Source organism: Lepidochelys olivacea (assembly GCF_965140295.1).
Source record: "Lepidochelys olivacea isolate rLepOli2 genome assembly, chromosome: 10".
In the NCBI taxonomy this organism is placed as follows: Eukaryota; Metazoa; Chordata; order Testudines; family Cheloniidae; genus Lepidochelys; species Lepidochelys olivacea.
In genome coordinates this window covers 11486923-11507168 of record NC_140420.1, presented here as the reverse complement: position 1 = coordinate 11507168, position 20246 = coordinate 11486923, and the positions used below count along the sequence as shown (strand labels likewise).

General features: G+C 45.4%; 1 protein-coding gene across 2 annotated transcripts in view; it reads right to left on the bottom strand.

Moving 5' to 3' along the window:
* Positions 1-19616, bottom strand: part of TTYH3 (tweety family member 3) — a 98039-nt gene extending 78423 nt beyond the window's left edge. For both annotated transcript variants that reach the window (XM_084640853.1, XM_084640854.1), the window contains exon 1: positions 19226-19616. In XM_084640853.1, the coding sequence (XP_084496979.1) occupies positions 19226-19348 (123 nt within the window). In that variant the 5' untranslated portion in view covers positions 19349-19616. The remainder of the gene's footprint in view (positions 1-19225) is intronic.
* Positions 19617-20246: the final 630 nt, after the last annotated feature.

The following is a 20246-nucleotide window of genomic DNA, read 5'->3' as shown; positions in this document are numbered from 1 at the left end:
CTCTCTCAGTGCCTGCTGGAAATAAAGCACACCACAGCCAAGATGCTGCATAAAATAATCTTAGATCCCATTCCTTGGAAGCAGTTGAGAAAGCCTACAAAACCCTCTCCTACCTACTCAAGTACTGCTTAATGACATTTGAGGGGCTTTTAATACACACACACACACACACACACACACACACCCCCTCTTCCACAGTACAGCAAAAATGTCTATATTCAGTTGTTAGCTTCAGTTCTGTTTGCTCATCAGGGAAATCTCAGCACCACTAGTCATGTTATGCTATAGATTTAGCCCCTACAAATCTGCAACACAAGGTGGTCTGATGGTATGGTTTGCTAGGGTATTTCCCAGATAAATCCTGTCCAGGGAAACTGTGCTAGAATCCCAAGAGCCACCACCATTTTTAAATATGGTTGCAATCAGCACAGTTCTTGGCTCAGTAAGGACCAGACTTTTAGTAGAGACATCATCAACTTCAGGAAATATAGCTTCCTACAGAGGTGTAAGAGACACAGAGTTGTTGAGCACTTCAGGAGACACAGGGAAGAGGTCCAGGAGACATGTGGGTACAGCACAAAGTGTCATGTGCCTCTCCAGCAGCAGGCTGCTGGAGGGGAGAGGAAGGGGCGGGGCCAGAGATAGGAGAGAAGAGGCAGGGCCAGAGCCTCTTCCAGCCACACTGCCTGGGACACTGGCCAGTGCAGCGCAGCAGCTGACTTGGAGAGCATCTGGCTGCAACAGCAGCAGGCTGCACCCTCACCCAGGCCCAGCTTCTGGGGACAGCAGCTGAGTGAGCTGGAGCCCCCTCGGCATGCTCAGAGTCAGCTCCTGTCCCCAGAAGTCGAGCCAGCGCAGGGAACGAGCTGCTGCTGCTGCTCCCTCCCCAGCAAGGCACTCTCGCAGCCAGCTACTACTGTGCAAAGAGCATGTGGGGCGGGGCAGGGCAGGGATGATTCCTGCTTGCTCAGCCACTATCCCGGAAGCCAAGCCTGGATGGAGGAAACCCACTGCCTCAGTAGCCAGGCATTCTTCCAGGCAGCATCCAGGAGAGGCTCCGGGGCCTGCCTGGTAGGGAGAACAGCTGACCATGCTGGGGGAGCCAAAACAGTAGGAGGACATAGCCCCCCACCTCCAAGGTAACATGGGGTGGGGAGGAGTCACATGTCCTCCCCTTTAGCTGGTGCCCTCCAGGGCACCAGTCATCTTCCACAGGCACCCAAATTTAAAAGCCACACACAACAAAACTAAAGCTAAATATCTGTTTTGTTTTAATGTGCTTTAATGCACTTAGTTATGAAGTGCAAGTTCATTACACCAGCAAAAAGAAAAAACAAGGCTCTCTCTCTCGTGAATGCCAAGAAACAAGGGACCAATATCAGAACCAGCCAATTGATAATTGTGTGCATCCCCAACATTGGAAAGCCATGCAAGGCTAGCCACCTACTTTGGGGCCATGGTTACATTACACCAAGGTTCTCCCTCTCCACCATTAAAAATGTTTTAGAATAGTGCTTGATATTCAGTAGATTGTCAAACATGTCAAGAATTGTTATGCTGTTCAACAAGGGCAGGATTCTGAAGGGGACAAATCTCAGAGGACAGTTACAAAAAAAAGTTAACTAAATACATTACAATAAAGGAGATACAGATAAGGCCAGTACATTCCTGAAGAGGCATTTTTATGACAGCTTGCAAAACATGGGAAAGTCACTCTGACATTCCAGTTTTATTTGAGCCTGGTTAATAAAACACTGGTAAGGATATTGGTTATCTATTTATTTCACCAACTGGGTATTGTCAGGAAGACGGACTGAAAGACACCCATTTTAATTTAGAAATTGGGTTTCAAGTGATAGTCCAAGACTATACTTGGACGATGGCTTCTGTCACTTGTCCTGAACAAGACTAGGGCCTAGTCAATGTTGATTGAAAACAGATTCAATGCTGTCTTCTGAATGATCTATTACCACTGCTTGGATTGGTTTTGTAATTCTCTGCTGTACTGGGAAAGTTTCAAAAATGGGTTAACCAACAGGGGGAGGAAGAGAAAGATACCATGGCTCACAAGAGCCCATTACATGGGTATAACAGCAGTAGTGCAGAAGCAGCACTGAAATAAGGTTTTCTTGGGGGCTAAAAGATTGTCTGCTCTAGAAATTCTCTACAGGTAGCTGTATTTCACTGGATGCAAGAATGTGCAGGCCAACACAGACGAGGATAAAAGAGTTGGGGAGACCAAATCTTTCCTCGTGTATGGATCTGGCAAGTAATTCTCTGGGTAAGAATTTCATACTGGCAGGAGGGAGAAAGGAAGAGAAAAGAATATAATTCAAATCAGTAGCAAGTTCACCACTCTGCTTCTCCCAGCATCCAACAGCTGAAGCCCTCACAGCCCCAGGAGAGAAGTCTGGCAGGCAATGCAGAGGCTAAAGCGAAGCAGGATGAATACAAAGCAGCAGAGCCAGAGCAAGTGTCCAACCTTGTTATTTACGCCCCAGTAGAACGCTCCCAGCATTCTGTACAGGCTCACACTGCAGCTCTAGAGCTGCATTCCAAAATGCACACATTGGGAGCATATCCGTCCATCCTGGTGCAGCAGACGTCCATTCAACAACTGCCTCGACAGCAAGGGGACGGGACATATTTTAGATTAATATTGAGGATAAGCCCTAGACTGTGAAAGAGTTTAATATGCTTTTCCTAAGAGCCTAAGTTTGAAATATATTTTTCCTTTAATTTGCAGAAGGACAAGATAGAAAAGCTCAAACCAGCAGTTAGTTTCATTGGCAAGCCTGTTAAAATACTATGCCTGCAGTGATCAACCATCACTTTTGATATTCCAATCTCTCTCTCATGCCCACCATGAATTCTGTCCACAGTGGTCCTTTCTGGATGAAAGGTGATCACTTTAACCTTTTAAAATTGTGGTGTTCAGGCTGCTCACTACAGTTAGTAGGATTGAGTCCACTTTGTCAAGTTGTTGAAGTCGCCACACGTGCACTAAAATCTTAGACCTAGATCAGTCTAGGAGTGCTCCACAGAGAATTCTCAGTTTTAGACACTGAAAAAGAAAATGTAACCTCCCATAGCTGTGAATTACTCAGACTTCTGAATTAGTGGTAGTCCAACAAGAGATTGCAGAAGTGGGCAGCCTTATTACATTAATAAATGGACTGGTCAGAGGAAACAAATCTTTGGCCAAGGTCCTGCAGCCTTTCTTAAAACAAAACAAAACATGCTCTTATCCAAGTTGATACTCTACTAAATCAGGAACAAAACAAAAACAGTTCTCGCTATCTGTGCTCTCGTTGCTTTCCACTCTGCTTGGGCAAAGATACATGGGACTAAATAACCAAGTTGACCACTGTAATAGAACTAAAGTTTCAGGGGAATGTCAACATTCTAACAACTGATTTTTGTTCAGACATTTCCATCCATAATGAGTTTTGTAGCGTCTCCGCACCACCCATTCCCAGAGTATTACCAGATTTCACAATAGACTTCCTGCACTTAAGGCACGAATAGGCCTATTTATCAGATTTGTCTGAATAGAACAGTGACCAGATATCACTTCGGTATTGTCCGCACAGCTGATCTTCCTAACATTTCCCACAGATCCTTCTCTAATCAAAGTAGCATTAGTAGAGAGGCTGCCAATGCTAGTTTAGAGGGCAGTCAGAACAGTCCCATTGTTTTGCATTTGCTTCCTCTATAGGGAAAGGAATCAAGTAGCTACCATCTGTACTGTAACTGGATGAGAAGTTAAAAATCCAGCCAGCCACTCTTCCACCTCAGAGTAAAACACTCACTTTTAAAGTCAATCAGGACAACACCTTTTCTACACTTTTCTACATCTGATGAAGTGAGCTGTAGCTCACGAAAGCTCATGCTCAAATAAATTGGTTAGTCTCTAAGGTGCCACCATTACTCCTTTTCTTTTTGTGAATACAGCCTAACACGGCTATTACTCTGAAACTTTTCTACACTAAGTTGTTACTCCCATTGTTGGGAACCTTCTTATAGAAGGCAACTAAAAGTTATAGCTATAACTGTCAGCACCAAACTTGGCAGATGATTTTTACTCTAAGTAGGAAAAAAATGTTAAAGTCCCTTGGGTTTATATTTGAGGACTAGCTGATTGCACATCCCATGAAAGACTTGTTTGAAGGCACTCCACCCTTTGCTCTTTCTGCTACTACTCAGTGTCAGGAGGCAAGAGGTCATCAGAGGTCAGTCACCAACCACTCCCAGTCTCTTCCTTAGTTTCTATACACAGCTAGAATTATTTACTTTTAAAGCTAAGTCAAATCTGATTAAAAGCCTGGATCAAACCTTCAGTGTTCCTAGGCATTGGCACACATGCTGTGCTGTTTAATTTGAACCACCACACACACAAATATTTATATGCATGCTCTTTGCGAGGGAGCAAAGAGCCAAAGGATTTCCCCAATGGTCTTCTAGTTATCATTGTAGCTCTCACCCTTAATAATCAGGGTGCTGAAAGGACACTACAGGAGGAGAGTCTGGGGAAAAAACAGATGCCAACAGCAAGATATGTTCCCCATCACACTCTGGTTGACACGCCCTAGACACTGTCACTCAGACCACTGACAGTCAGATCAAACGTGGCAGGGGAATGCCAACACCTTTTATGCAGCTGAATACAAATGCGTTGTGAAGCTGTTACAAAACACATACCAGCAGCCTTTGAATACAGAGCAGCAGAAGCAGCTAGATACTGTGTAATAGGCACTCCAGAATGCTGACTTTGCTACTTTCATTCATTTGATACCCTTCCCCCACCCAACTTTAACAATTTCAGTTCAGCTTGAGGCTCACAGAGAACGGGCAGAAATTGAAAACAGATTTCTCCTAAAGCACAGCTTGAGTTTCATGAATTCTATTACTCTCAACTTTCTCAGCATTTCCTGGCAGCAGTACAAGGGGGAGGGAAGAGCAGGAGGCCAGTCATATCCCACCCTTCCTCTGACTGAGCCTGCCTGCAAAAGCAATATACACCAAAATCCTCTTGCCATATGTGATGTTGCACCCCATAATGCTTTATAGAAATATGCTTATGAGTGTAAATATGACATAACTGGAATATGTTTTATACTAGATATGCCATGTAACATATCTTTGCAAAGGTTATGTTCTACTGCTTTTATTCATCCTAGTCATATGCATGTATCATTTTAATATCTGAAGTTATGAGCGTTGGCTTTAGGCTTGTATTTAGAATGTTTGTTGTAAGAAGCACATAGGGCAGATTTGGTCAACAGATTGAAGGGGTTATTCAAGTAATTGGGAGTACTTCGCTAACAATGGACCTTGGGAGACGCCAATCCACATCTAAGCTTTCCTTAGGTTCAAACTAACATGTAAACAGTGGCGTAGGCCTGCAAAAAGCTGAATCATTCATAGACATGTGACTTGCCCATGTGACTCCAAAACTCCACCTTGTAGTGGTGATTCTACACAGGGGGGAGAGAGGGGTTTCCACCCACAAGAGAGAGACTATATAAGCCCCTGGAATTCCCTCCATTTTGTCTTCAGCAGGCTCAAGAAATAGCCTCTCCACCCCAAAGAGATGCCTGAAAGAAACTGGAACAAAGGACAATAACTACAGGGGTGTGAGTGATTGCTAGATCAGAATAGGAGGAAGTCTAGTCTGTAAAAGAAGGTTATTGGAACATCTGAGGGTGAGATTTACCTGCATTTAGTTTCTTACTGTATTAGGCTTAGACTTGTGTTTCATTTTATTTTGCTTGGTAACTTACTTTGTTCTGTCTGTTATTACTTGGAACCACTTAAATCCTACTTTTTAATATTTAATAAAATCACTTTTTACTTGTTAACTAACCCAGACCAAGTAATTAATCCCTAGTGGAGCAAACAGCTGTGCATCTCTCTATCAGTGTTATAGAGGGTGAACAATTTATGAATTTACCCTGTATAAGCTTTATACAGAGTGAAAAGAAAAGGAGGACTTGTGGCACCTTAGAGACTAACCAATTTATTTGAGCATAAGCTTTCATGAGCTACAGCTCAAATAAATTGGTTAGTCTCTAAGGTGCCACAAGTACTCCTTTACTTTTTGCAAATACAGACTAACATGGCTGTTACTCTGAAACCTGTCTTTATACAGGGTAAAACTGATTTGGCTCCCATTGGGAACTGGATATCTGGGTGTTGGAGACAGGAGCACTGCTTAAGCTGTTTTCAATTAAGCCTGCAGCTTTTGGGGGACGTGGATCAGACCTGGGCCTGTGTTTGTAGCAGGCTAGTGTGTCTGGAACAACCAGGCAGGGCATTGAAGTCCCAAGCTGCCAGGGAAAACGGGTTTAGAGGTAGTCTCAGCACATCAGGTGGCAGTCCCAAGGGGGTTTCTGTGACCCAACCAACCAGACCATAGTCACATTCACCCACAAGAAAGTCAGTCTATCTTTAAAGATGAAGGATTCTGAAGGGGGGTGGGGGGAAGAAGGCAAGGAAGGAGGGGAAAAGAAAGTTTTATAGTTCTTTGTGAACTGCAAGCTAGTTGAATGCAACAGAGGACAGGCCAGCAGTTCCAATCTGCATTACTTCTACAGACCTCAGTCAGTGAAAGCATGTGGTTCAAACATCAGCACTTTACTATCTGCTCAGCCAAGATGCAAATACCTATTAATATCAACATCAGCAAGCCGCTTTTGTTTACCAGGGCACTCAACCTTCTAGGAAACCGTACCAGAATTCCATGTATAGCAGCTAGTGCCTACACAGTAACCTACCAAGGAACTAGGGGTGAGGAGAAGCCACTAACACCATGATGACCAAAGCACACATCCAAATAAGAGGAAGACAGTAGGAAAAATCATTAAAGGGAAGGAAGAGATTGAGGCAACAGTGGTATACAAGTGTGCTCGCATGCACACACGGTTGGGAAGTGCTGCTTTATACTTTCAACCAGATGGTATATTTAAATCATAACCCCATGCCCCACTATTAGATGTGCTTTTATAGTTTGTAATTTACTAAAATCATGAATCTTCAAGGGGCAGACAACAGAGAATTAGCTAATCTAAACAAGTCAGTTTGGGATCATTCATGAATTTACAAGTGCAACTATGTGTTCACAGTTTTAGCATAACCACTTTTGTGGTTTTGGTGCTTCTCTCTCTCACATACATACACTCTGTCTGAACAAGCATCACATTGTACATGTAGGCCAATAAGTGTTCAGGTGAACCTCTCCCATGAGGAAGCACTATTAGTTAAGAGAAGTTGAATTGCTTCAACTTAAAACTTCAGAATGAAATTCAACTTCAACTCCAACTTTGAATGGAAGGCTTGCTTGTTAAAGGTCTATGCAGTATGCATGACCAGCAGCATTTTGGAGGCCAAAAGGAGTGCTCTGTGCACACAGCAGGGACAAACGAACATCAATATTAGTCCATCCCATAAGAATGGCTTATACACTAACTGAATGAAACTTCCATACCACATTTCTAGAAGATGAGAAATTAGATGTGCACTCCTAGGCATGATTTGGTAACCCAGGAAGAAGTATTATTCCTCATCCCTAGTCTCCATGCCTCACCAAAGGACCCGCTCCAACATAAAACTTGAGGAATATCCCCTATTGCACCAGCTAGGGCAATCTGCATAACATTCGCATTTGGGATCATATCAATAACTGCTACTCAGATTATTCAACTGGAGTTGACAGTTGTCTAATTTGAATGAGATGTTGATTCATGTGAACCTATAAATAATCATTGCAATACTAAGTATTGGACAGCGTTAACCGGATTCAGTGTTCGGTTTATTGAAGGGGCACTTACCTGAATGAACCCTTAAAGCCTCTTCATTGTTTTCAAAACATGCAAATCATGTTTCTTTGAAAGAAAAAAAAAAATCAAGCTAGCAGCTCTGACTTGTTATAGCTGATGAACACAGATAATGTGCCATTTGCATCAGTGTCAGCACCATTCAAACGTCCCACCGCATAATCACAAAAAGATCTTATTGTAATGCATCCGTGCTATCCACCTGGCTTCATATCACTGTATCCCAACACTTAAATAAAAGTAGAAATTGGAGCAAGAATCTGAACTGGGCTTCTTAGAGCTCAGTATTTAAAACATGAAAGTTAACAACATATAAGTTTTTGGCAGCAAAAGTATCCTTGCAGCATTAAGCACAAGTTAGCAGAGGTTTTCTTGTGGGGAGGAAGGCAGTTAGGTCACCTGAAGCCTGTGGGTTGTAGCAGACAGAACGTGACACACAGCCTGTGAAAAAGGAGAGACTCATGGCCTTCCTGATCCAGCAACTGGACAGGTCCTCTGGTCCAGGGAGGGTCCCAGTGCTTTGGCTAGTGTTGAAAAGGGCTGGGCATACTGAGGTCCCATAAGACTGAGTACTTGTTCTGAACTGGACTGGTAACTGCAAGGAAGCCCGTTAAATGAGTTGGTTGCAGGACTGTTCCTGCTAGCATCTACATGAGGGTGAACTCTGGTAAGCGTATTAGCAGACATGTTGCTTCTTTTAATGGTTAAAAATTCTCTGTCATGCTATTTACCTTAAAAATAAAGTAGTCTTGCACAAGCAGCACGTGGGGTATCTTGTAATGGAAGGAACTACACCTGTTGACCATCTCTGAAGAGAAAACAGGCAGTGTCCTTGGGCAACTTGTGTGTGCTGTGATGGACAGTGAAGGCAGGGAACTGTATAGCCTGGAAACACTCCAGTCAGAAGGGAGAGGCGCACAGGTCTACTTCCAGAAAGGCAACAGCTGGGAAGCTGGAAGCCTGAGAGCGGGTGCCTTTGTTGGGCAACTGAGGGGGAACTACATTTGCAGTTGCCCTGAACTGTGACACTCCCCATCTATCACAGTGCTGAAGTGACTTCTCTTCTGGTCCTGTGTGGAGCACCAGTACCTTGTACACTCTGCAGTGTGGAAACTGAAGACAGGAAGTCACCAACCCCAAGATCTTATGCAGAAATAGTAATAAGATGTGTCCAATAAGAGGACATCAAACACTGAGTGAAATCTGACTTAAGGGGAAGCCAATTTTTAGTCAAACTGAGTTTTGCTCATAGGTCAAACTCAGAGCTAAACCAACTGCTGGATAATAACCTCTCCCTCTCTCTTCAGTGAAGGACAGAGAGCCTCCAGTTCACATATGGGTCTTTTTAAGGAGAACTTCAGAAAGATGGGGAAGGCAAGACAAGATTCCACATTCCTGATATTTCCAGAGTAGTTAAAAACCCAATCCGAAGCTCAGATGTTTGGATATCCAAGGAACCAAAACCTGCACAAACCCAGGCACATTGTGCCATGCTCCTCCGTATTTCAAATCACCGTTACTAGAAAACCCACCCAAGCTGCAGGACTGGAGATTGCAACTTCCACTTAATACTAGAATACCCAACAGGAAAACAAGAATGGGGGCAGGGGACCTAGCAGCTATCAAGACCTCATTCTTATGCCCTTTGTAGAAATTAGTCACCCACAATCCTCCTCAGCCATAACTGACTGTATCTCAATTTAAGGAGCACTAATAGGTTTCTCAGCCAACATTACTACACCCTTGGCCTTCAAGTCTATCTTCCTTCCCCACTAGCCATAGCCATTTGTAATTTCTGATGGACTCCAGGACTGGAATGACATACAGCACACTACTGCAAGCTCCACCACAACACAGGCAGCACAAGACAGTAATTCAGGACCTTACCTTTTGCACACAGGTAATGAAAAGGAAGCTACTAGACTTAATCCTCTATGTTTACAATATTCAAAAGGAAATCTATGACCCCAAGCATTAGTAATAAGGGACAAGGAAGGAAGAAATTAATCCTTGTACACAGCTCCTTAACACACATTTCAAAGCTGTGGATTAATTAGGGCAAAGCCACCTAGATTCCCACCCTTAATCTCCAGTGTCATGTCTAATGGGATATATTCTTCTGGGTGAGAATTTCTCACTCTCACAGCATGCAAAAGTCAGTCTATTAAAAAATGCCATACAAGCTTCTGCTTGAAACTGTGCTGATTTATTGGCTTAAAGTTAGCATTTAAACAAGGGCTTTGCACAAGACATAAGGCGAGAAAATGCCATCCACAGAAAGACAAAGCAGCAAAAGATGAAGAGCAGAATCAGTTCTGCTTGCCATCCACTCATCGTCTGACACCAGAAGTCAGTTTCAAAGCTAGATTCAAGAGTCCTCTGGCAACTTGAAATTGTGTTTGTGAGCTGCACCTAATATAATACTATCCACATCCTCAGTTTTTGCCCTGGGAAAGAGGGAGAGAAATAAGGCCACCTCGAAACACTGGAATATTTATATCCATCCATACTCCAATCTGAAAACGGAGATGATTTATATCAATAAGCAACACTGCCCCCCCAACGTCTCCCCAATCAAAAAAATAAAAAAATTTAAAAAAGCAGCACCACACACACACACACACACACCCACATACAGCAACAGGCATGATTCCTTCTAGGTATACAGAAAATCAAGTGATAAGTGCACTATGTTCAATTCACCAGGTCAAGCAAATGAAGACCATTTCAGGAACTCTCAGCATTTTGAAGCCCAAATAATTAATACCAACACCACCACCCTCTTCCAACACTTGACAGCTGTCTGCTTAAGAACTACACCTACACTATAGGCATAACCACCTACTTAAACTCCAGCAAGGAAACAGAACTGGTAAGACAAATGCAAGCAGCTCAGTGCAGAAACACGACTAAAGGATTTATAAATAAAGCATCAGTTTCTTGTGAATTTTTTAAAAAAAGATTTAACCCTTAAATTTGACCTAAACCAGATAGACAGGTACAAGGCTATAAAGCCTGACCAACCATATTCTGCAAGAGTCTCTCCAGCGGGAAAAAAAAAGGGTTTCAGTTTACAAGCAAAAAGAAAAGGAGTACTTGTGGCACCTTAGAGACTAACCAATTTATTTGAGCATGAGCTTTCGTGAGCTACAGCTCACTTCATCGGATGCATACCATGGAAACTGCAGTAGACATTATACACACACACAGAGACCATGAAACAATACCCCCTCCCACCCCACTGTCCTGCTGGTAATAGCTTATCTAAAGTGATCATCAAGTTGGGCCATTTCCAGCACAAATCCAGGTTCTCTCACCCTCCGCCCCCCCACACACGAACACAAAAAGTTTACAAGCAGCAGCGTCAAAATGCCAATGGCTGATCAGCTGATTTGACTTCTAATGCTTTTAACTTAGGTTTTTATTCCAGCTAAGACCCAGCAGGATACTGTCTAACAGACACATGCTCTGTAAAGATTTCCTAAAACCAGAGATCAACAGCACTGGCAAGAGAATGTGCATTCTCCAGACTAAAGTTAAAATTAATCCCACATTCTGCCTTGATGAGATGGCCAAGAGTTAGACCTTCCTCTAGCCAAGTAGCCATTTGCATGCACCATGGTCTACTAAAATGATGCATTTTCTCAGCAACTGTTGTTCTGATTAGCTTACCCTCTAATCAGAAGTTTGTTGTTTCCAGCAACAGACAGACAGTTCTCAGGGGACTAACCGAAAATGCAGCAGTGCAGCCTGGATCAGTGAGCAAGCGACCCTGCAAACAGAAAGCTGGCAAGAGTTCACTTTCTCCTGCCTATATACCAGATGTTGCTACCCGGCTAAAGGCACAGTCCACACAAACTCCACTTGCATGGTTTGCTAGAGAGACTTAAAATAAAGTGTTCGCATTTTGGAGTACGTTATGTTGCTACACCATGCTGCCACCTCCACACCCCTGTCTGAACAAAGAATGACAAGGTCAGGCTGCAATATCCATTTGCTGACGGAGGCATAATAGCTACTCAATTTTAGGCCATGGGAAACTGGGGGAGGCATCACCAATTTGAGAGACCTAAATGCAACTTTAGCTTCACTGGAGAGCAACAACGGACTCTCAAGGACACTCTAAGGTGCCACAAGTACTCCTGCTCTTTTTGCTGATACAGACTAACACGGCTGCTACTCAGAAACCTCCCACAACCCAGCCTCTCCTGATACTATAAAAAAGAATTAATGCTATCTCAGGCTAGCAGACCTGACCTGAAAAAATAGGCCATTTAGCCTTGAAAGAAACTTCAAGACTAACCCATCCAAAAGAGAAAGATCACCCTATTATTTTGAGCCAACTGGTAACTGGAGCAGAACACATCATCCAACTCCACGTGTTTTGAATTTACAGAAATGCTCTTGGGTTTCAGTATTGGAGTGAGACACCAGTACAGTAGAGGAAGTTCTACAACATTGTCTCTAATCCAAGTTCTTTGGCAGCTTAGTCTGTACTGAGTTTTTCCATCCAAGAAATACTCAATAAAAAATAAAAAAAATTTTACATGTAGGGCAAGGACCTTGTAGAGCCAGAAAGTACCAGATGGAATCAGTCTTGCTGAACTTCCTCCCCAAATCTACACAAAAACCATGCACTAAACTGAAGTCTACAAACCAAAGTGAAGTATTAGTGGAATTTAACGTAGCACCAAGCTAGTCCTTCATCTCCAGAATCACAGTACAGCAAGCTGATCACTAGCCTAACTAGCAGAGTTGAGAGATGGTACTACAACAGAAGAGCTCTGGTAGAGGAGGAGGTATACCCAAGGGAACAGCTAGGGGACATCACAGTAGGGATTGCCCCCAATGGTGAGAATTAGTCTAGTGTAGACCCAGTGCCACCATCACTTCAACTCCACCAGTGGCGGAAAGAATGGCATAAACCAGCTACCAATGGTTTAATCAACATGTCAACTAACCTTGTTCAGAGCAGGTGTAAGTGACATGACCATTCAGATGCCAGAGGCTGCCTGTACTTTGTCTATTCTAGGCCTCACCACAATTGCTGTCTATTCTAGCCCCTTTCCAGAGGGGCGTAATAGTGGAATTTAAGGGGGGGGAAAAAAAACAGTTTAGACAAAGCCTATGATGCTGTAGTTAGATACCTTTGGAACAAAGTGCTCTAGAGGTGCAAAATAATCTAGTCACAAGTGAAATGGGTCTAGTGTATAAAAGAGACTCCAGAGGACTTCGCCATTTTGCAGCGATTCAGAGATGTTTTATCAGCTTTCTGCAAGACCTAAATTGAGGTCATGACTAAGGCACACAGATAAAGCTGTGAGTAAGCTTTCATAGCCCTTATTTGTCCATATATAGGCTTAGCAGACTTCTTAATTGATAAATGCTAAATAAATTTTAATGTTCAAAGTTGTCAGAAATTATAGAGCAGTCAGACAATATTAAACACTAGTAGACATTGAGATTCAAAAAATTAAAGCTTTGTAACTGTTAAAATACACAAATTGTCAACATCTCATGTCAAAAATATAGAAAGTAAATCTATATAAATCAAATTCTAATTAGTTCTCAAGTAGCATTTTTCTTATGTTGCCTACTTATAAATTTCAATCAATGGAAATATGTCAGCGTGTGCATGTGTGGTGAAATCCATGTTTGCCAACATTACCAATCAAAATCTAATCCTTCCAAGTCTATTTATAAAACACCACACATCCAAGTGCTTACAAGAGTTAAGAACAGTTATAGTAAAATACGTTAACAACTACTATTAACACCATCAAAAGGGAAGTTTCAGTACCAAGCAGCAGTCACTCCTAGGACAACCCATTAGGAACAGCTCTGCTGTGTTAAAAAGCCTCTTAGGACTTCAGCTCATCCTTCCATCAGGAATCACATTCCTGAAAGAGGCTTCTGGCAAGCTCTACTCTCAGCACCATAAATTGGGTGGCACAACACTCAGGTCACCTGGGCAAATAAATTAAGACCTTTTACATTCCTAAATTGCTTTAGTCAGGGACAATAGCACAAGCTGCAAAGAAACCTTACTGATCTGGTGGGCTGGATCCAAAGGTAATTTGACAGCACTGATATGAACATTTCCTGGAAATTTAAGACAGTAAAAAGCATAGGAACTTGAGATAGTACTGTGCTTCAAAAGCAACATAGGCTTCGTTCCATTTCCACCTTATGACTTACTGCAAAATAAGCTTTAAAGGAACATTACAGTATGACTCAGGAGGAGGATACAGCTGAAACAACTGCTTATAACTCAAGATATAACTGTTCTATCCCACTGATCCATGCAAGGGGGAGGGAGTGACCTGGTCTATCTGAGAAGATGCCCCAGAGCAGCATTTCTCAAATGCGGCCATCAGGGGCTTTTCTTGCAGCCACAGCCTTTTGGGTAATGATGGGGGGGGGCAGGGAGTAACCCTCCCTCAGGGCCACCAGCAGGGGCTGGTCTTGGTCCCCTCCTGCAGCCACAAACACTGTAGGAGTAGGCAGCCAGCACGAGTCCCCCATGGGGCTGGGGCTTCAGGCTTAAGCCCTGGGGAGGTGGGCGACAGGCTCCAGCTGTGCAGCAGCAGGCTCCATCCCCCAGCCACAGGCTCACCCCCCGCACATCACCCCTGGCTCTCACAGCCTCCTCCAGTCCCCATCTGTGCACTAGGGCCCCAGGCTCTCGCTCTTGGTTCACCTCCCCCATCTCCCGCTGCCTCTCATCTAGCCCCCTATCACCTCTTGGCCCCCCATCCAGGGCTTAATTTGTCCCCCAGCTTGCTGGAGCTGAGTAAATCTGCTGTGAAAAGTGATATTAACAATTATACAAAAATGTCACTTTTCACAGCAGACTTGCTAGCTAGTAAGTCTAAAAACAACAACAAAACCCACACACACCTTCAAAGCACCTTGTGTTTCTATTCTGTTTAGGTCCAATAATGACTAGAAAACTGTACTTCTTAAAATTCAGTCTGCAAAAGCCCTACATCAATTATAAGGATTTGGACATGTATCATTTATTTGTTTTTCCTAAAGTTAAAGTATTTTTGCAAAAATTGTCAGAGTGGCCACCAGCAAGAGTTGGTGGCTGCACTCTGAGGCCACCCAAAAATTTGTTGCGAGAACCCCTGCTCTAGAGAGTGATTTCAGTAGATGCAACCCTCAAAGCAACACATGGAAACCAGAAACATGAAAGCAGAGTCCCTCTACCCCCAGAAACAGAGGGAAACCTCTTCCTTCATCCTAATCTAGTTAGCAGTTGCACAACTACTGTCTCCTTTCCTCTTCTCCCCTAGTTACCTACTCCACTCTTTCTATGGAGGGAGACACAACTTGCTATAACTGATGTGAAGCATTTAAAGCCTCACTTTGGACTTAAGGTAGTAACACCAGAAGAGAAAATGAGAACCTCTTCAAGAATAACCAACCTAATCCACCCTGGAGGGCCCATTCTCCTCTTCCGACACAGCCTGTTCTAACCTGTCAGTTGAACATATAGTGACAGAAGGTAGGAGCGCACAAAAAGCCAACACCACAGGTTTAGAGGCCCTCAACAGCCAACAAAAGGGTATAGCCATACACACACCCCCTCCAGTTGAGGCAGACAGTCACACTGTTGCCATAAGGATCCCTCATGTTCTCAGACAAAAAGGATGTAGTCCTAGTTACTAGAACACAACTGGTCACAGTTATCTCCAGGCAAATAAGCAGAGACACAGGACAGCACTGTCTTATTACATGCAGAACAGAGCTACCAATTACAAGCTCCACATGTGCACACACTAGGGTCCCAATAGACACAGGAAGGATTCAGACCTCAAAGACAAGCAGAACGGGTTCAACTTAAAACCACACGAGCATTACACTGGTTTCAGCAGACATCAAATAGCTTCCATTGCGCTAAATGGTGTCTTACTCATTACACTAATCATGGAAAGACCTATTTGATCTTGCCAATCCACCTGGGAGAAAGAAAAAAAAAAGCCATACTACACTTAAAAGCAGAGGCTAAATCAATACTGGTACTATGTTTAATGGCTACTGTAACATAGCACAGAACGGTTGCATTTCAAAGTTCATATTTGGATGATACAGGAAATGCATGAATACAAGAGAACAGCTTTCAAGATCACCGCTTTCAAGATCACCATCTTTATTAGTCAAAAAGAAAAGGAGTACCTGTGGCACCTCAGACGAACAAATTTATTTACGCATAAGCTTTCGTGAGTTCTCACGGAAGCTTATGCGTAAATAAATTTGTTCGTCTGTATTCGTAAAAAGAAAAAGGAGTACTTGTGGCACCTTAGAGATTAACACGGCTGCTACTCTGAAACCTCTCTTTATTAGTCTATTTTGGGGAACTGAAAATATCCTTCCCCCCCCCACCCCCAAGACTGATGAAGGAACAGGATGCCATTTCCTTAAGAAAGTATTTCCATTCCAATTCTGATTTACTCAGAAGCCCTGTTGGTAAGTGTGTGGATATCAGCTCATGACAAGGGTCTAACTATCTAGTGGCTTGACAATTCTCAGAAGACCAATAAAAGCATATTCTCCCGTCCCTCCTTACTAAAGATAGGAGAGGGAAAGGATAGAGTGCACCTATGAAGTCTCCAGCATTACCGTCAGTTCCAGTTAGCTCAGTAGAGTGCAATCAAGGACACTGATAGAACTACAAGCTGCTACACTGCATGCTTACATTTAATATAGGAAAAACTACCTTTCTAGGTACTGAAAGCTAGGGGGCAGGGGAAAATGCACCATCACCATATGCTCAGAGAATTTTTTTTGGGTGCAAATTCCAAGAACCAGTTTAAACAGAAGTGCCTATATTTTAAGTACTTAAAGTGCATGAAGAACGGAGCACGTTAAGTTACTTGTGTTGTATTTAGCAGGAAAAAAAAAAAAAAAAGATAGGTCTGCATGAACTGTAAATGGAGCAAAAAGGATATTCAAATTCATGCTCAAAATACTGACAAAACAAGCATTCAAACCAGGAGGAAGGAAGTGATTGCAATGTTACTTTGACCATCAGGTTACACTTTCTAGTTTTATTGTATTATATTATGCTTTGCACACATGCACACAAATCCTTGACATGTCTTTCCATTTCCAGAATCAGAGCATCTTCATTCAGAGTCAGCAAAAGGATGGAATATTGCTACTATCTTTACATTTGTTCATGGAGCTGCAGAGGTTATGCGCTATACATAAACAACACTGAAATAGGCAGGGTTGACATTCAAAACACACACAACTTACACCCTCGATTTCTGGCTAGAGTTAAAATAGCCATACAGCAATGGCAAAAACAAGTCCTTAACTAGCACACACTTTTTGCAACTGTGCAAGGCAGGAACAACAGGAGGCTTACCAACCCCAAGACTTCACTGTAACACTAAGTCTCAACAGAACTACTGTGAGAGAGTATTTTATAACGTATACAGAGCATACCGAACTTGAAATAGTACTTCTATTTTAAACTATTAAAAACACAAGCATATCAGATATATATTGAGTGACTGACTACTGTGTTTCTTTCATAATTCAAGAACAGTTTTCCCCATCCTACACTTTTGTTTCTCCTCTTCAATACCTCACTCTCCTTGTTTCACTACAGGAGGCAACTACCTCAGTCCACAGAAGCAAGCTAAAACCATTGGACATATGTAGTTTTGGGGTTTGTTTAAAAAAAAAACCCCACAAACACTGCACATCTTGATTTCCCCTCATACCAAGGAAATTCAGATGAGTTAAGATGAGAAAGACCAAGGTTGAAGATCAGAGGATAATTTTGCTCTCAGATTCATAGAGATTTTTGTAGTCACCTACCCACTTTTTTTATTATTAATTATTAAATAAAGAGAGATCCAAGAACAGTTTTTGCTATAATCAATTCTGCAATCTGAAGCTACTTAAAAACAAAGATACTATAGGAATCTTTTAGCTAGCAGTATCTCTTTACAGTATGTAAGCACTGCTTAGATGCCTTCCCATTTATGCATTATGGTATTGTGGTGCCCTACAGAACTAAGTATATTCAGTGTAGCAAAATGGTGTTTTCAAAGCCAAAGAGCGTGGCACAACAAGGCAGTAGAATCACTGCAGCTCCAGTCTAAGATGGCAGCAGAGAACACAGATGTTAGAATACACAGATCCACTCCACCATCATTCTAATTAGACAGCAAGTCACCCAAGTACACGTTAAGCAACGTAAAGGACACAAGTATTCTGCCAGCGTCTCCTCACACACTTGGTCCTATGTAGCTACTACTCCTTCTGTCTACCAAGCATTTTAGCTGGCTTCAGAAAGAGACACTGAACATTTCACTGAGTCCCAGCAAAGGCAGGGTGCTGAGCTATCTGAACCACCACTCCAATCCTATGTACGATGGGATATTTTGTACTAAGTGGCAGCACAGCGGTTAGGAAAGCCAAGTACTTATCATTCAGCCACAGGGCAGAAGGCAGCGCCTGTGCCTCACCTGGACAGCTCAGCCTGTGGCAGCGTTACCTTTTCCAGCCCTAAGAGCCACATCCCTATTTGGCAGCTGGGCCCAAGGGGCTGGTGTTTTACCCTCCCCCAGAGGAAGGAAGGCTTCGGATGCTCTCAAAGGAGCTCAGGGTTTGTGCTATTGTTCCAGGGGCTAAATAATTTCCTGCCTCTCTCCTGGTGGGGGGGGAGGGGGGAGGAAGAGAGAGAAAATACTGAAAAGATGTATTATAGACTACAGTCAGAGAGGGCAACCTGCCCCATGGCTGATCTAACCCGGTGGGCGGGGTGGGGCAGGGCAGGGCAGACTCTCTCTCCTCCCCCCCCCCCCCCCCCCGTGGATCTACCCCGTGGGCAGGGCGGGGCAGGGCAGGGCAGACTCTCTCTCCCCCCCCCCCCCGGTGGATCAAGCCCGTGGGCGGGGCGGGGCAGGGCAGACTCTTCCCCCCCCCCCCGGTGGATCTACCCCGTGGGCAGGGCGGGGCAGGGCAGGGCAGGGCAGACTCTCTCTCCCCCCCCCCGGTGGATCAACCCCGTGGGCGGGGCGGGGCAGGGCAGACTCTTCCCCCCCCCCCCGGTGGATCTACCCCGTGGGAGGGGCAGAGCAGGGCAGACTCTCTCTCTCCCCCCCCGTGGATCTACCCCGTGGGCGGGGCGGGGCAGGGCAGGACAGACTCTCCCCCCCCCCGGTGGATCTACCCCGTGGGAGGGGCAGGGCAGACTCTCTCTCTCCCCCCCCGTGGATCTACCCCGTGGGCGGGGCAGGCTCTCTCTCTCTCCCCCCCCCCCCCCAGCCGGTGGATCTACCCCGTGGGAGGGGGGCGCAGCGCACGCCAAGCCGGGGGGCGTCGGAGGAGAAACTGACGAGACCCGGCCCCCTCAGGCGGCCCCTCACCTGCTGGTACTCGGCGTCCTCCGGGCGGAAGTCGGCGCTGGCGGCCTCCCAGCGCAGGCTGACGTGCGGCAGGCGGTGCAGGAGACTCACCCACCAGGGCGGCGAGTAGCTGACCCCCGCCATGCCCGGCCCTGCCGACCGCTGCCTCCGAGACCCGAGCCGCGGCCCCCGCCTCACCCGCAGCCGCCGCCTGGGGCTGCCATGGGCGGGAAGGAAGCGCCGCCGGCTCCGCTCTCTCGCGCTGGCTCCCCCGAATCAGGCGGCCGGGCCCGCGCTGCTCCCGGGCGGCGCCCTCCCCCGCATGGCGGTGCCGGCTCCGGCTCGGCCCAGGTGAGCGGCTCCCTCCCGCGCGAGCTCCGCGCCGCCAGCCCGGCCGCTCGCTCTTTGTTCGCGGAACCGCCCCCGCCCCCCCGGCTGGCCCCGCCCTCCCGCTTCCTTCCCATTGGTGCCGCCCGCCGCCGGCCACGCCCCCCCGGGGCCCTCCCTGAAACGAGCGTGCGGGGTCTCAGCCCGGGGAGGGAGTCTTCGGCCCAGGCCTGGCACGACACGGCAGCGCACCGTCATCGCGTCAGGTCACTGCACCACCACGCCACGTCATCGCAGTGCCACTGCACCATCGCCACCACGCCATCGCAGTGCCACTGCACCACCACGCCACGTCATCGCAGTGCCACTGCACCATCGCCACCATGCCAGCGCACCACCACGCCACGTCATCGCAGTGCCACTGCACCACCACGCCACGTCATCGCAGTGCCACTGCACCATCGCCGCCACGTCATCGCAGTGCCACTGCACCATCGCCGCCACGTCATCGCAGTGCCACTGCACCATCGCCGCCACGTCATTGCAGTGCCACTGTACCATCGCCACCACGCCAGCGCACCATCACACCACGTCGTTGCAGTGCCACTGCACCACCACGCCATGTCATCGCAGTCCCACTGCACCATTGCCACCACGCCAGCGCACCATCACACCACGTCGTTGCAGTGCCACTGCACCACCACGCCACGTCATC